We start from the raw sequence: 16,941 nt of genomic DNA, 5'->3' as shown, positions 1-16,941 counted from the left end.
AAAATAATTAATTTTGGAGATTAAACAGAACATGTCAACCTTTTCAAATGATGATGTAGCCTAAGAATAGTTTATTAAAGAAGAGTGGGAAGGAAAATGAGGACAAGTGATGACTCTAGTAGGAAGCATATAGATGGGTTTATTTATCAAGGTTCATTTAGTTTCAGTTGTTAGGAACTAACATCAAACAATTGTAAGCAAAAACAATTTTTTTTTTAATTAGTAAGAGAGAAAATGAGGTGGCAATAGTTTATTGACTCATGAAATTGAAAAGACCAAGGTTTCAAGAATGGTTGAATTCAGTGGCTGAAAGTCATCAATGGAACGTTAAACTCTTCTCTCCATTAGTAATCTTCCCTTTCCTCTTCTTGCATTAAATTTAGGTCAACAACTATCCCTGTGCTAGTCCCAAGAAGCTTCCATATTTTATTCTTCCAGTTTCAAGCTTACTAGAAGGAATTTCTCTTTCCTAGTAACTACAAATAAAATAATCCTAGGTCGTAGTTTAATTGGTATGATTTAGACCATTTACCCATCCATTAACCAATCACTAGAGTCAAAGAAACAGAATATAGTACTTGTCCATGCCTGCGTCAATGCCCACTGCTAGCACTGAGTACATAGGGGTGGAGTGGGTGGGTATAAATCTGTATAACTATGTGGACCTCTTGGAGAAAGATAGATTCTCCCACTCCTAGAATTGCCAGATTTAGCAGATAAAAATACAGGATTCTCATTTAAATTTGAATTTCAGATAAACATTGAATAAGTTTTTAGTATTAGTTACATCCCGTGTGATATTTGGGACATACCTATATTTTAAACAGTGTTGTTTATATGGAATTTGAATTTAACAGAGTATACTGTATTTTGTCTGACAACTCTGCCCACACGCAGACATCTCAGTGATTTATTCAAGAAACAGTTGGAATGGGCTAGGCAATCCACAATGATGAGCATCCCCTACCATGGGAGTGAAGGGCTGTACCTTTCATGAGAATGCAGAAGTGATCTCCAGGCAAAAAGGTTGTAATAATAATAAGGGAAATGAAACACAACCTGCATTAATACAAACAAAGATAGAATAAAAGAGCCCACCGGAAGATTGTTACTAGGGAATGTAGGAAGAGGAGGATCTGAAAGGGAGAATTCGGCAATGTGGGTTGCCTGTATGACATCTGTTTCCCTCTCTTGTTTTATTTCAAGGCCTTCTCCCTTGATCTCCAGTGAAGGCCAGCCTTGGGTACAGGGGTTGACTTCTGATTGGACTAAGACTTACGTGGGGTTCTGTTCCTCTTATCTGTGAATGATTTTTACATGGGCATGTGACTCAATTCTGGCCACTGAAGCATATCGTTAAATGTACTGGGCTTCTAGGAAAGATTTTTACCTACTCCTCAGAAAGATGTGCACGAAGATACAATTTGTTGTACCTGGCTCTGATGCTGGAATTGGTGCTGCGAATTTGAAATAATGGAAGAAGCCAATCTGGAGACAAAGTTTATACACCAAGAATGACTGAATATGAGAAGATGGAAAGTGCCTACTTGATGATCTGTCAATAAACTAACTCAGGAATCCCCTGACCTCTGGGACTCTTGTAAGGCCAACAAATATGCTTCCTGATTGCTTAAAACACTTTAAAGTTTTATTTGCAGCTTGAAACTTTTTAACTGACATACAGGAGATTCATGCTAAAAGTCACAAGTTTTTATGTATTGGAGGTGACTTTTCTGTTTTGTTTGTTTGCTAATGGCCATAAACTAAAATCATGAAAATCTTTTTGTTTTCACTTAAAAGGTAAGATGTTTTCCATTTTAAAAAAAGGCTGTATGCTCTCCCTTAAAGTAGTCAGTGAAAACAAAAGCAAACATGTACTTTAGAATTAGAACTTATGGGGAAAAGAAATCACGGAAACTAATATTCATTCAATGGTAATGTCTCTCTCTCCCTTTTTTAAAAAAGCAACAGTTACTTAATGAAACTTCAGAATTGACATCATAAATTGGCATGAATCTAGTTCTTTGAACTATCATTATGGAATTTCCTAGTTGGTGAAGGATTCAGCTGCTTTTCACAGAAATATTTTATATCTTGGTGGAATGATGCCCCCATATACAGAGATGCTGTTAATGTGTCTTTTTAGGAATTGTAAAAATATAACTTTTTAAAAAAGATGTCAATGGGAAAATCACTACTGGATGTTGTAAACAGGTCAACACAATATAATTCCTCTCTGCTTCTGATGTTAGCATATGACAGTTGTTGAATTTTATGCCTATTTTTAGCTCTGATCTTAGGCTCTCCACCTACTATTGGAAAATCCAGCTGGTAGCATCCCAGTCACTTCATTTTTACAACCATATTCTGTTCATGAAGAATGTTAAATTTATACATACAGACTCATTCTATGTTTATGGTTACTGTGAAATATTTTCTTCCTCATTTTCTGAAGTAGATGCGCTGTAAAGAAAGCTGGGACATTTTGGTAAAGTGAACCTTAGTTTCTGATCCACTTATTCACATAAAAATTGACTGGCATTCCCAAATGGAGCAGGGAAGCATGAGGAATTTACATAATAAAATTATCATCAGTGTCCTATCTCTTAGGACTAGATTCAGTGACATACAAAAGAAAACTCAAACTTGGCCTAAGCATGATGGAAGGGCTCTCCCCCGTGTGTAATAAAGGCTGATGCTAGGCAGTCCAGGGCTGGGATGCCAGCTCCATAGTCGTTGTGGGGTCAGATCTCTTTTTTATAGCTACCCTTTCATACTAAGCACATGCCTTGAGTGTAGGGCTACTTCATAGAACGCCTGACATCGTGTCTACATTGCAGGAAGCAGGAAGGAATACTGAGTAAAGAACCAAAGGGTCTAATCTACCAAGATGAATCACATTCCTTTGAGGAGCCTTGGGGGAAGCCTTTCATACCAGCCATTTTAAGCCACTGAAGTATAAGCAATACTTCTGCTTATATCTCATTGAATTATTCTTAGTCACGTGTGGTCCTTTGTGCCAAGAGAGACTAGGAGTGACTTTTAGCTGGGTTCATTACCACCTCAAATAAAATTAACATTCTTCTCCTTAGGGAGGAGAGATTGGATAGAGAAGAGATGATTCTATCATAGTCTGACACCGTATGCTTGAGATTACTTTTTAACCCCTAATGTAGTTGTATCAGATTCAGAACTTGATCAGAACTTGTACTTTTCTAATTTTGCCTTTGTCTCCTGACGTTTTTTAGACTATAGAATTTCTTTTGGGGTGGGAGTAACTTCACCAATCTACACTTAGATATCCTGCAAATATGATTAGGTATGTAGATATGCCATATTCCATCCTGAAAATGTCTTAAGCTGAAGTGTTCATAATCAGCAAAACAACCTATATTCTACTTTATCTGTTTGGTAAGTTCAAAGTACTGATTTAACACTAATAATCCTATCTTCAACACTAAAAATACTATATTTATTTTGCCTTAGTTGGTCACCTATGCATCCCCAAATATTATATACCTTCAGTAACATAGGCTTTGTAGTAAAATTACTTTGTTGAAAGTTCACATACAATAATTGGGAAGGTAGGGAGTACAGAAAGGGGTAAAATCAAAATGTTCCCAAAATGTTAATTAATTCATATCAATAACTTGAAAGGTAAGTTGCAAAAATGTTTGAAAAAGTGAAACTCACTCACTCTAAGTACTAAGAAGGACTGACTTTGTTATTTCTGGGAAATTTGAGAGGTACTATGAGCATCCCTTTTCTGGAATGAAGCACCCTGTACCTACTGCAGGGCCTTATTTATTTATTTATCTTAAAAATGTCCAGCCTTTCCACTGATTCTGTTATCACATCCATCATTATCTGCTGTCCAACTCAGCTACAGCCATTCAAGCCACCTTGGATGCACTTACTTAAGAGGATGCCAACAGAGTGCCACCACAGATCCAATTTGCTACTCCCAATGCAAAATGTAACTATGCTTTCCCTTCCTGAACTTGCCTATTGCCTTCTCTGTGATTCTTCTCGCCCCTTTTTGCAGTAAACAGATCTGATGGGTGTTGTGAGTGTGGACATGATTAGCATGATACTCACCTTTAATTTTTCCTGTTCCTGTATTTCATGGGGCACAGAAATAATGGTAGAATTAGACACAGAGGCATCTTAGATTTTGCCAAAGCATGTGTCAGCTTTTAAACTCGGAAGCTTTCTAAAGGTGTAAGCTATTACCCACAGGTATGTTCTGTACCCTGCCTAGATCTGCTTAAACTAGAGATTGTGTGATTCCAGCCTATATAATGGTTTGTGACTACATGATACAAACTCAGCTCCATTCTGAATATAATCGAGTACGACTTTGTGGTTCCCAGAGTTGACACCTACAGACGTGCCAACTGGTTCTTTAGCTTCTCAGGGTCTGCTATGTGTGAGTACTCAATAAATATGCATTGAGTGAAAATCAGCACCATCTATAAGCAGACTGTGTCCAGTTTTGCTTTAGGTTTTTTAATCTACTAAACAAGTTTGTCCCATTGGAGGTCATCCTAATTTACCTGAAAGTAAACATTCTAGATTCTTTTCTCCTTGTACCAACGTTATGCTTTTGGGGAAATATTGTTACCCTTATTCTTTCTAAAGTTATTAGCAGTTCAGATTTCCCTTCACTAATTCTAATTTTTTTTCTGACCTCTATTTAAAAAAAAACACTATATCTATTTGATTTGTCATATATAAATAAAATGTAGAAAGCTATAAAAGGTGTAGGAGACTTCTCTTAATGGGAAATCATAATCATCATCACGATAGTAGTAACAGTGAATGCTATTTGTTGAGCACTTACGTCTAAGCACTGTACACGGTGCCTTTATTATAATCGTCCCTTCATAGCAACTCTGCAGATTAGGTATTATCCCATTTTACAGATGAGGAAAGTGAGATTTAGAGAGGCTAGGCATCTTAACTAAATTTACATTGCTAGGATATGACACTGCCAGGATTTGGAGCCAGGTATGTCTGATTACAACGCCCATGACAGTTACCTTACAGAGTGGACATGCTGGGAAAATTTCTTTGTGAGTGAAGATATTTCACAGCCTCAGAATTGTCTGTAATTAATGCTGGTGTATATGGATAAAAAATTCCAGAAATTATTCCCCTGTCTTTCTTTGAAACGTTTGACGGTACTCACTTTAGGAATCATAGAAAGAGCACTGTACAGCACAGGGGGGGAATAGGGACAGGAGTATTCTTGACCGAATCAAGGCAATGGTTAAAAGAAAAAGGCTTCCTTCTTCCTTTCCAGGTTCCTCATGCAATGGAAAAAGAGTTTCTCTTCTCTTACCAGAAAACCACCTATTTAAGGAGGGATTCAAAGGCCAAACCAAAGGTGTATGAGAGCAGAATGAACTGTCTTTCTGAAATAAGTATTCAGCCTTCTCCATTCATGCATCAGACTTAATGATATGATGACATTGCTACTATATTTGCATTGGACACTGTCACTGGCCGTTCTGCCAAAAAGAGCCATTTTTAGAACTGGGAGCTCGTGTATGAGTTTCCTGTTTGTACACTAGCTATCACAACCTTTCGCTTTCTCAAGTGTGTGAAAGGCTTGAGGTTGAATTAGGTAAAGCTGTTTGCAGGTGTAGTCTCTTGCCCTCAATGTGGGTTACAGTGCTTAAAAACAACTTTTGAGGAAAACTTTGTTTGATGTGGATGGCAGCGAGAGCTATTTATGTATTGTGATTCCCCGATGAGAAGAAAATTCCCAGCTAAAGATCTAGCATTTGGGCTTGGGTCAAAGTGAATTACGGTATGGCTTTCAAACCTCAGTAGTCCCTTGCCCATCCCTGCAAGGGAGAGTTCTGGTGTTTCTGTGTGTTTTTTAATAGTGGAAAGGGTGTGAGTAAAATTTGTACTTCTACTACTTCTAATCCCGTGTGGCTAGGGCTTGGTCATCAATCTTCCCGGCCAAGAGACACCTTTTTTTTTCCCCCCTTCAACCTTACTAAAACCACAAAGGTGGAGAGGAAAATGCCTATTTGTTAATGTCAGACACCGATTCAAATGGCTTACAGGCCCTAGTGAAGCATGAAGTAAGACTCCCATGAGTCAGAACTGGTTCTTTCAAACTTGTTTTTAGGTATGGGGTTGTTATAGGCATCAGGGCAATTTGTAAAATAAAATCCTTTCCAGCTTATATATATTTGAAATGGAAACGAATTTTGCTTTCAGTTTCGTACCAGCAGTTTTGGAAAATATCTTTTGTTTTGGCTTCCAAGTGATAAATTTTATTTTTCATTTCACAAAAACATTTTTCTTCACCAAAAGTATGATAATCTGAAAGTAGATAAACAAGATAACTAGAAATTGAGAATGCCTCTCTCATTCTCTTTCTAGATAGATAGATAGATAGATAGATGTATATGGATATTTGTGTGTGTCTCTCTTTCATGTGTGTGTATGAGAGAGAGAGAGAGATTTATTTGGAAAATAAAAAAAATAAATAGCTTCAACTGTATTAAATAAAAAAATGTTTATTCTTTTATTTTGCTTTGGATGTAGGTATTTTCTGATTGACTTCTTAGTTTGGTGTCTCACAGAGTCACATATATAGCTGTTGAAGTGACCTGCTATCTAGATGATGCCCAGTACAAATGTGGAGACCTGTAGTGTCTCCCTAGCATCATTCACTAGAAAACCATCCGCATAAGAAATAAAGTAATATGTTGTGACTAATAGTTGTAGCACCAGATGCTCTTGTGTTGCCATGCTTTAATTTGGTTTTTAAGTTAAGGCTACTGGTAAAAGGAGTAATTTAAATTTACATGATACAGGAGCACCTGGGTGGCTCAATTGGTTAGGAAACTGACTTCGGCCCAGGTCATGATCTCATGGTTCCTGAGTTCAAGCTCCGCATCGGGCTCTGTGCTGACAGCTCAGAGCCTGGAGCCTGCTTCCGATTCTGTGTCTCCCTCTCTCTGCACCTGCCCTGCTCATGCTCTGTCTCTCTCTGCCTCTCAAAAAATAAATAAATGTTAAAAAAAAAAAATTTAAATTTACGTGATATAAATTCCATCCCTTGAGCCTAGGATTATAGGGACTTAAATTAATCACTCTAAACTTATCAACACATGATTTTTTCGTTTATCATCTCCATGTATTTAATAAGTACTTGACAACTGCTCTGTCTGTATCCCCACTTTCTTTGCTCTGCACTGATGATGCAGCTAGAGGAAGACTAAACTACACCCTCTTCTCGTCTGGAACATTCAGTGTGGCCATGGCGCTTCCTGTTCAATAATATTACTTTACCCTCAGTGTTGCTATTCCATGTTGAATCAGCACAGTCTGTCCGCTCGTATGCATGTGGACGATCTGTAAAGCAGCATCTTAGTGACTGGAGTATAGTGACCCCCTAGACGATTCCTTTTTTGTAAAAAGCTGTTAGAAGTCCCGTCGGGGAAGCTGAAATGCCTGAGTTCCTTTTGTTTCTTAATAGAGTCGGATCTGGAAGGCCTTGACGATGTAGATACTATTTCCAGCAGCATTGAGCAGCAGCTGAAGGAAGCAGCAAGGCGCCGCAGACACGCGGGAGAGAACGATTACAACATTGAGGTGCTGCTGGGGGTGGACGACTCCGTGGTCCGCTTCCATGGCAAAGAGCACGTCCAAAACTACCTCCTCACCCTGATGAACATTGTGAGTAGCGACGCCTCTCTGAGGTTTTTTGATCTTTTAATTCACTTCTGTTCTGTTCGTGTCTTTTGGCAGCCTATGTGAGGACTCCCACGACCTGCCCCACATCCCAAATGTGGACATAACTGCATTAGATTCAGATCTCGATCTCCGGATTTAACATACAAGAATGCAAACATGAAGGAAGCATGAAACGAAATTTTCTTTTGGGTAATTGGCTAGTTTTCCATTGTTATCAAGGGGAAATCATAAATTTAAACAGTTATAATAAGATGGAACTATACCATGAATTGTGATTCTCATTTTGTTTTGAGGATAATCAAAACTCTCATGACTTTGTCCACCCGCCTTGATCTGGGCCACGAAGGATGAAATAGCATCAGTTTGTATCCTAGGTGGATACTTCTTGCTAGAGCTTTTGAATAAGAGTGATATTTTTCAACATTATACAAACTGAAGGTAATATATGTACAAGCATGGTCAACCCTTGGCTGCACCACAGTAATAAAGAGCTCTTTAAATTTTTCCTTTATTTCTCCTTTATGAGCCTTAATCATAATGCAGAGGAAATTTAGTCCACATCCTAAAACTGGGATTCTCTTTTTCCTTGTAAATTGGCAGAGAGCAATTGAGGAGAAATAGTATATAAACCACCTACTTCTAAGAGATAATTGAGATAGTAGTATACTCCATTTTATATACTTTACCTCCTAGAATTATGAAATACTTATTTTACTGATCTAGCAAATTTATTACCTAAGCCTATTCTCTCTTTTTCAATTTTTGATTTTAATTTAATGTCTTTAGTTATCTATATTGTTTACCTTCTTCTTTCCATGGTTCAGATTCGATTTCAAATTATTACAATGGAGAAGAATAATTATTAATATTATTAATCATTATTTTATTTCCACTAACATTTAAGCCTATATGTTAAATATGTTTTTGTTCATTGAGATGCTAGTTTATAAAATATACATATACCATGTGCCTGGTAAGATGGAAAGGCAGTATAAAAATTATTTTTATTTGCTCATTGGCCCTACTTGCTGTTATGAAGACTGAACATCACACAGAAAACAAATTATTAGCTTTGACAATAGATGTGTAGGGAAGATCATTGTTTGTAAATTACATGAATGTCTTCACCTATTAACTTTTTGTAGACTTGCTAAGTGATGAAACTCTGGGCATGCTGTTTAGCCTCTCTGCCTGCTTCAGTCTCTCCATGTACGTAATGAGAAAAATAATGGAACTTACCTCACAAGGCATGCTGAGAGGATTAAATGGGTAAAAATAAGTCGCTGTGCTTCGTCTAGTGCTGTGTACACATGCAGAAGGAAACAGTCATGTTTTAGTTTTCCACATGAAATTTACTTCCAAAATTACCTAAAATTTAAAAACCCTAAGAAGATGCTATTCACGTGCCCTGGGCTGCTTTGTCCTACCAGCAGGGATGGCAGCGAGTCATTATAGATTTATTAGGCTCCTTCCTGGTACTCAGAACTATACATGGAGTCATGCGGCAGAGATTTGATATGGTCCTTGTCCTCACAGACCTAATAATTTAGTCAAGAAGCAAAGAGAAAAATACATAGGAACTTTTTTTTTAAGTTAAGCAGTAAAAACATGCTACTGTAAGAGTTATAGGTGCTATAATGCTATAAATGCTGTTAAGACTTTGGAGAAGGCAGCTATGACAACAGTCATCCAAGTGGTGAAGGGTTGAGAGTATTAAATTAGGACTTAGGAGGCAGGGGCTTTCAATCTAGTTCTGCTACCGGTTGGCTCTGTGGCCTTAGGCAACTCACATCTCTGCCTGGGATTTCTTTTCTGTGTTTATAAACTTGAAAAGCTCCATACGATGTTCATTAATTCTGTAATTCATCAGAAGTTGGGAGTTAAACTGGGTCTTTAGAGATTTGTGTTTCTATGGTTGTGGGGTGTGTTTTGTTTCGTTTTTGCTTTGTTTGATTTTGTTTTTCTGAAGGGCCCACGAAAACATAAAAGATTTCTAGGTAGAATCTTTTGACAAGAAAGTAGAAATCGATAAAGCATATTTGTCAGACAGCAATTCTAATTTGAAGGGTGTCAAAGAATAAAACAAAGTACTACATTTTAGGTTTAATAACAGTCAAAAGGGCTGCTTTATTTTTAAGACCATTAGAAAGGTTAGATAATAGACTGAGTCTTTGTCTCAAACCCCAGAATTTGTTCTAAAGTCAATAGTGCATCAGAGAATGGAACTATAGTAGAGACAATAATTTTTAAAATTGAAGAAGTTCATTGCATCTGAAGTCATTGATGTAGGAAGGGGTTTGGCAGAGACAATAATAACACTCCTCCTTTTCTCTTCCCAAGTTCATAACCAGGTGAAAGCTAGACATGGTCATGAGACAGATGGAAAATGGTTTTATTATTGATGTGAGCTGAATTGCACATGACTTAAGTGTATAGCCACAAAGATTTTCCTTATTCTAAATCATTGATTCTCAGCAGAGGGCAGTTTGTCTCAGCCTCTGTCCCCAGGGGCATTTGGCAATGTTTAGAGGATGTTAGTTGTCACAAATGGGAGGGGTGGTTGTTAATGCCACTAGCAGAAGAGGCCAGGGATGTTGCTAAACATAAAACACAAGGACAGCCCTACAAAACAAAGACTTATGAATTATCTAATCTAAAATGTCAGTAGTGCTAGAGTTGATAACTCCTGTTCTAAACTAGACAAACTTATAATTCCCATCCTTCTCCAAGTGAATAATTTCAGGTTTCCTTTATAAGAGTTGGCAGACTACTTTAAGCATGACAGACTGAAGACTAAATGCTTTCTTCTCCTTCCCACCCCCCCATCGCCCTATTGTAGACTATTAAATCCCAAACAGTGAAATAAGCACGCTCATTACCCTGTCTCAAATTGGTCAATTAGATAAGAGTTGGATAATAGTATCATAACAAAACTGCCTTAAGGAAATTTAAGGCAAAGGAAGTTGGTTTTTCCCCCCTAACAATGTTTGAATAGCTATTACCGCCTATGTTAACCATGCTTTATGACTTCCCATGGTTGCCTAAAATCATGGCTCACCAAACTTGAGGCCTACACAGACACACAGGCTTTCTTCATGTCATATAGGTTCATAACAGAAACTGTAGGAGAAAACTGAGCAAAAGAATCTACCTCTTTGCATTGATTTGGGGAGAAATGTGTCCCGGTGGTAGAGAAAAGAACATGGTTTCTTTTAACATCGTATGACACCTTTGCCTTATTTGAGTAGTCAGTGAATACATTCTTCCTTTAGTTTACTTGTTAGTCAATTTAGTTTCCATACCAGATCCCAGATGATATTTACTATACAGTTTCTGAACTATTGGAGTACTTTTATGTGTCCAAGTAATTTTCTTCATGATTGTTATTTTAATTTAAACTGACCTCATTTTTTAAGGAGAAGCTTGTGTTTCTTATTTCATAGTTTCTTATCTTAAAAAGGTCCTTGGGTGGCTCAGTCAGTTCAGCGTCCAGCTCGTGATTGCGGCTCAGTTCATGATCTCATGGCTTGTGAGATCGAGCCCCCCGTCAGGCTCCATACTTGGCGTGGAGCCTACTTGGGATTCTCTCTCTCCTCTCTCTCTGCTCCTCCCCTACTTGTGCATGTGCACTCTCTCTCTCAAAATAAATAAACGTTTAAAAAAAAAGAAGTTCTTAAATTGTTAAATGGTAAGCATCTGTTTACTAAAAGAATGGGTAAATGAACAAATGAGTATAAATAACAAAGGTTATGAACAATCTTGGGAGGCAGAAATTTGGACTTGAGGCAAGAGGATATAGATGACAAATGAAGGCTTTTAACCTGCTTGATGATATGATAAAAGCACATGAAAAAAGTCAGTTAACATTTCTTGGGTGTCTTTTTTTTCAAGTTTATTTCAAGATGGGAATTATTATTGCCCTTTATCTAGAGGGAATGGACTTTAAAATGTTAATAAAATTGAGGTAAATTTTTAAAATTATTTGAGTGTGTCAAACAGTCTCAAATAATGATACTGGTACTGGTAGTCATTCAAAGAAGACAGAGTGGAGCTTCCTGGTTGGTGATTACATCAAGGTGCTGGGAAAGCGGTATCCTTGGAAAAGAGCACGGAAGTTCCATGCCCTGCCTCCATATGCTCTGCACGTCTCCCCACATGCATTGACCTATGTATCTCTTCCATTTGACTGCTCCTGAGTTATATGCTTTATTTAAAACTCAGCAGGGGCACCTGGGTGTCTCAGTTGGTTGAACATCCAACTTTGACTCAGGTCAATATCTCACAGGTCATGAGTTCAAGCCGCACATTGGGCTCATTGCTGTCAGCCTGTCAGCGCAAAGCCCACTTTAGATCCTCTATCCCCCTCTCTCTGCCCCTCCTCTGCTTGTGCTTTCCCCAAAATAAATTAATATTTTAAAATAAATACATAAAAATCAGTAAATGTGGGGGTGCCTGATTGGCTCAGTCAGTTAAGCGTCCAACGTCGACTCAGGTCATGATCTTATGGTTTGTGGGATCGGGCCTTGAATTGGGGTCCCTGCTGTCAGCACAGAGTCTGCTTCAGATCCTTTGACTCCACCCCCACACCCTCCCCCATGCCTGCTCTTGCTCAAAAATAAATATTAAAAAAAAATTAAAAAAAAATAAAAATCAGTAAATGCATAGGAGGTAGTAGTCTATAGAGGAAAGGCAAGAGAGCCTAGCACCTACAAGGTGACAGGTGACAGGCCTTGTACCAGTAGCAACTTCTCACTGTCTTGGTTTCCTTACCGATAAGGTGGGAATAGCAGTCACAGTCCAGTGCTCACAAAGGAGCTCTAAAGAGGAAGGAGAAGACAGGGTTATTGTGAGGAGAAACTTATTTAGAAAATTCAAATTATATTTCATATTTATTTTACCTCAGGCTACTCATAGTCTAAATATAATCAAGAAAACATTTGAAACGCAGTGTCTTATATGTCAGGAATAATGGTAAACATTTAAAAAAATTATTTGCTACTTTATTTATTTTTGCTCTATGCTGTCCTTTCCATCATGTGACTTACTTATTTTACAACTAGAAGTTTGTACCTCTTAATCCCCTTCACCTACCCCTGCCCTCATTTACCTGCTATTTTAAATTAGCCACGTTAATCACCTTTTTGACACAAATATATTTCATCTCTTCCAGGGCCATATTGCCTGGTGATAGTAATGATTTTGTTGTATATGAGTGCGGTAAAGTTAAAAGCTATTTGCCATATGAATCTGGGAATTTGGATACTGGAGAGGCAGTTCACTAAATTAGCACTTTTCCCTGAGGGTATAAGGATCAAGTGAATAAGTCTGAACAGGCCCTGAGATGATTTTGCTATAATTCCCTAAGAGGGAGAGGGTACCATCTACCTATCCTCTGGGTTCCTCTGAATCAGTGAAGGAGGGAGTAGTAGTCAGTTGCCTTCCATCTTCTTTTATTTTTAACTCTTTCTTTTTTGTAGATCTTGAAATTTATTCAGGTCTCATCTATAAAGCAGAAATAAACAGATATGATTATATTCTAAAACAGCATGACTAATAACCGGTTATTCCTAGATTCTTGGCAAGCTTTTTATGTTTTGAACAAGATATATGTGATATGTGTTAAGTCCTTGCTAGGATCTCATATCATACCTGGTTATGTTAAGAAATTTTAGTTTTACTATTTTGTAGCATGGCTGACTTGCGAGGAAAGTGGTTCTCAGCTATGGGGTGTGTCCCATTATACAAATATTGATCCTATTGCCTACTATGTACAATGCCTTTTTAGGCTTAGGAAGTAATCCCAATAAACACACTAGAAAATTCTCTGCCCTCTTGGAGCTTGGAAGAGGAGACAGGTAATAATCAAATGAAATAAACATGTAAGTTTAGGTAGTAATAACTGCTGAGAAGAAAAATAAATAATATTGAAGAGATACTGTCAAGGAGAGAAGAGGCAAAGTGGGGAATATTTGGGATAGGAGATTAGAAAAAGCATCTCTGAGATACTATGTGGGCAGAGATATAGAAATTCTGTGAGGAATAAAGCTGGAAAGAGTGATCCAGTCAAATGGATCATTAATTGCAAAAGTTCTGAGTCAAGAAAGAGCTTCTGAATCAGGAGTGTTTGGGATACAGGCCTAAGAGTTAGTGTTTTCTAAGCCAAATGGGTAATTTTGATGAAAACTCCTAGTTAAAAATCACTAGTAGGACAATAAAAGAGAATTGGGAGGAGAGATTAGGAATAAATCTTTGAAAATAAAGAAATATAAATGAAATTTCTTAGAGTAAAAAATATACGTAATTGGACTACCCTGGAAGTTTTTCCAGCAGTGTTCTTTGTATTTTATATTCAAATCCTATTGCCAGAGATCTGTTATCATGTGAGTAACCATGAAGTTTGCTTTACTGAACTCTGAGTATTCTAGGCAGGTAACAAATTTTTCTTGATCTGAAGATAGAGTTTATTTAAAACAAAATCTTTTGACTTGCTAATTTCTACTTAATGTGCTTTAGTACATTTATACTGTTTCTTTTAAAAAAACTATTTAAATTCTAGTGAGTTCACATACAGTGTAATATTAGTCTCAGGTGTACAATACAGTGATTCAACACTTCCATACATCACCTGGGATGAAGGGTGCTCATCACAAGTGCACTTCTTAATCCCCATCACCTAATTCACCCATTCCACCAGCCACCTCCCCTCTCATAACCATCAGTTCATTCTCTATTAAGAGTCTGCTGGCCTCTCTTTCTTCCCCTTCCCCGTGTCTTTGTTTCTTAAATTCCACGTATGAGTGAAATCATATGGTATCCATCTTTCTCTGATTGATTTATTTAGCATAATACTTTGTAGCTCCATCCATGTCCTTGCAAATGGCAAGGTTTCATTCTTTTTTATAGCTAAGTAATATTCAGTTTATATATATATATATATATATATATATATATATATATATATATATATATACATTCTTTATCCATTCATCAGTTGATGGCCACTTGGGCTATCTCCATAGTTTGGCTTTTGTTGATCGGCTGCTATAAATATCAGGGTGCATATATCCCTCTGAATTAGCATTTTTGTATTTGGGTAAATACCACTAGTGCAATTGCTAGATCTTGGGTAGTTCTATTTTTAACTTTTTGAGGAACCTCCATACTGTTTTCCAGAGTCACTGCATCAGTTTGCATTCCCACCAACAGTGTAAGAGCGTTCCCCTTTCTTATACCCTCTACAATACCTGTTGTTTCTTGTGTTCTTGAGTTTAGCCATTCTGACAGGTGTGAGGTGGTATCTCATTGTAGTTTTGATTTGCATTTCACTGATGAGTGATGTTGAGCATCTTTTTATGTGTCTGTTGGCCATCTGTATATGTTTGGAAAAATATCTATTCATGTCTTCTGCCCATTTTTAAATTGGAATATTCATTTTTGAGTTTTGTAAGTTTTTTATAGATTTTGGATACTAACCCTTTATCGGATATGTCATGTGCAAATATCTTCTCCCATTCTGTGGGTTTTAGTTTTGTTGATTGTTTTCTTTGCTGTGCAGAAGCTTTTTATTTTGATGAAGTCTCAATAGTTTATTTTTGCTTTTGTTTCCCTTGCTTCAGGAGACCTATCTAGAAAAAAGTTGCTATGGCCAAAGTCAAAGAGGTTCCTGCTTGTGTTCTTCTCTAGAATTTTAATGGTTTCATGTCTCACATTTAGGTCTTTAACCAATTGTGAATTTATTTTTGTGTGTGGTGTAAGAAAGTTGTTCAGCTTCATTTTTTTTTGCATGTAGCTGTCCAGTTTTCCCAGCACCATTTGTTGAAGAGACATTCTTTTTTCCCATTGGATATTCTTTCCTGCTTTGTAGATTAATTGACCATACAGTTGTGGATTCATCTGAGTTTTCTCTTCTGTTTGATTGATCTATGTGTCTATTTTTGTGCCAGTGCCATAATGCTTTGATCACTACAGCTTTGCAATATAACTTGAAGTCCGGAATTGTGATGCCTACAGCTTTGCTTTTCTTTTTCAAGATGGCTTTGGCTATTTGGGTCTTTTGTGGTTCCATACAAATTTTAGGATTGCTTTTTATAGCTCTGAAAAATGCTGTTGGTATTTTGATAGTGATTGCATTAAATGTGTAGATTGCTTTGGGTAATATAGACATTTTAATAATATTTGTTCTTCAAATCCATGGGCATGGAATGTCTTTCCATTTATTTGTGTCATCTTCAATTTCTTTCATCAGTATTTTATAGTTTTCAAAGTACAGTCTTTCACCTCTTTGGTCAGGTTTATTCCTAGGTGTTTTATTGGTTTTGATGCAATTGTAAATGGGATTGATTCCTTAGTCTCTCTGCTGCTTTATTATTGGTGTATAGAAATGCAGATTTCTGTATGTTGATTTTATATTTTACAACTTTACTGAATTTGTGCGTCAGTTCCAGCAGGTTTTTGGTGGATTCTTTACGATTTTCTGTATATGGTATGATGTCATCTGCAAATAGTGTCTTCCTTGCTGATTTGGATGCCTTTTGGTTTTTTGTTGTTGTCCGAATTCTGTGGCTAGGATTTTCGGTACTATATTAAATAACAGTGGTAAGAATGGATGTCCCCATCTTGTTCTTGACCATAGAGAAAAAGCTCTCAGTTTTTCCCTCTTGAGGATGACGTTAGCTGTGGCTTTTTTCATATATGACCTTTATCATATTGAGGTATGTTTCCTCTAAACCTACTTTGTTGAGGATTTTTATCATGAATGGATGCTGTACTTTGTCAAATGCTTTTGTTGCATCTATTAAAATGATCATATGGTTCTTATCTTTCTCTTATTGATGTGATGTATCACATTAATTGACTTGTGACTATTGAACCACCCTTGCAACCCAGGAATCAATCCTACATGAGCATGGTGAATGGTTTATTTAAACATATTTTTGGATTTGGTTTGCTAGTATTTTATTGAGAATTTTTGCATCCATGTTCATCAGGGTTATTGGCCTGTAGTTCTCTTTTTCAGTGGAATCTTTATCTGGTTTTGGTACCAGTGTAATGCTGGCCTCATAGAATGAATTTGGAAGTTTTCCTTCCTTTTCTATTTATTGGAATAATTTGAGGAGAATAGGTAGTAACTCTTCTTTAAATGTTTGGTAGAATTTGCCTATGAATACATCTGGTCCTGGACTTTTGTTTGTTGGGAGTTTTTTGATTTCTGATTCAATT

The 16,941-nt window shown here is 37.0% G+C and overlaps 1 protein-coding gene across 3 annotated transcripts in view; it reads left to right on the top strand.

The window, feature by feature from the left end:
* The window catches only part of ADAMTS3 (ADAM metallopeptidase with thrombospondin type 1 motif 3), a 260,356-nt gene that overhangs the window by 187,118 nt on the left and 56,297 nt on the right, over positions 1 to 16,941 (top strand). For all 3 annotated transcript variants that reach the window (XM_060654896.3, XM_060654897.3, XM_060654898.3), the window contains one exon: positions 7,505 to 7,704. In XM_060654896.3, coding sequence (XP_060510879.2) covers positions 7,505 to 7,704 — 200 coding nt within the window. The remainder of the gene's footprint in view (positions 1 to 7,504; positions 7,705 to 16,941) is intronic.

This window comes from Panthera onca, chromosome B1 (assembly GCF_046562875.1).
Source record: "Panthera onca isolate mPanOnc1 chromosome B1, mPanOnc1 haplotype 2, whole genome shotgun sequence".
NCBI classification, from domain to species: Eukaryota; Metazoa; Chordata; class Mammalia; order Carnivora; family Felidae; genus Panthera; species Panthera onca.
Note: the sequence above shows the minus strand (reverse complement) of the source record. Positions and strands in the feature narration are given on the sequence as shown.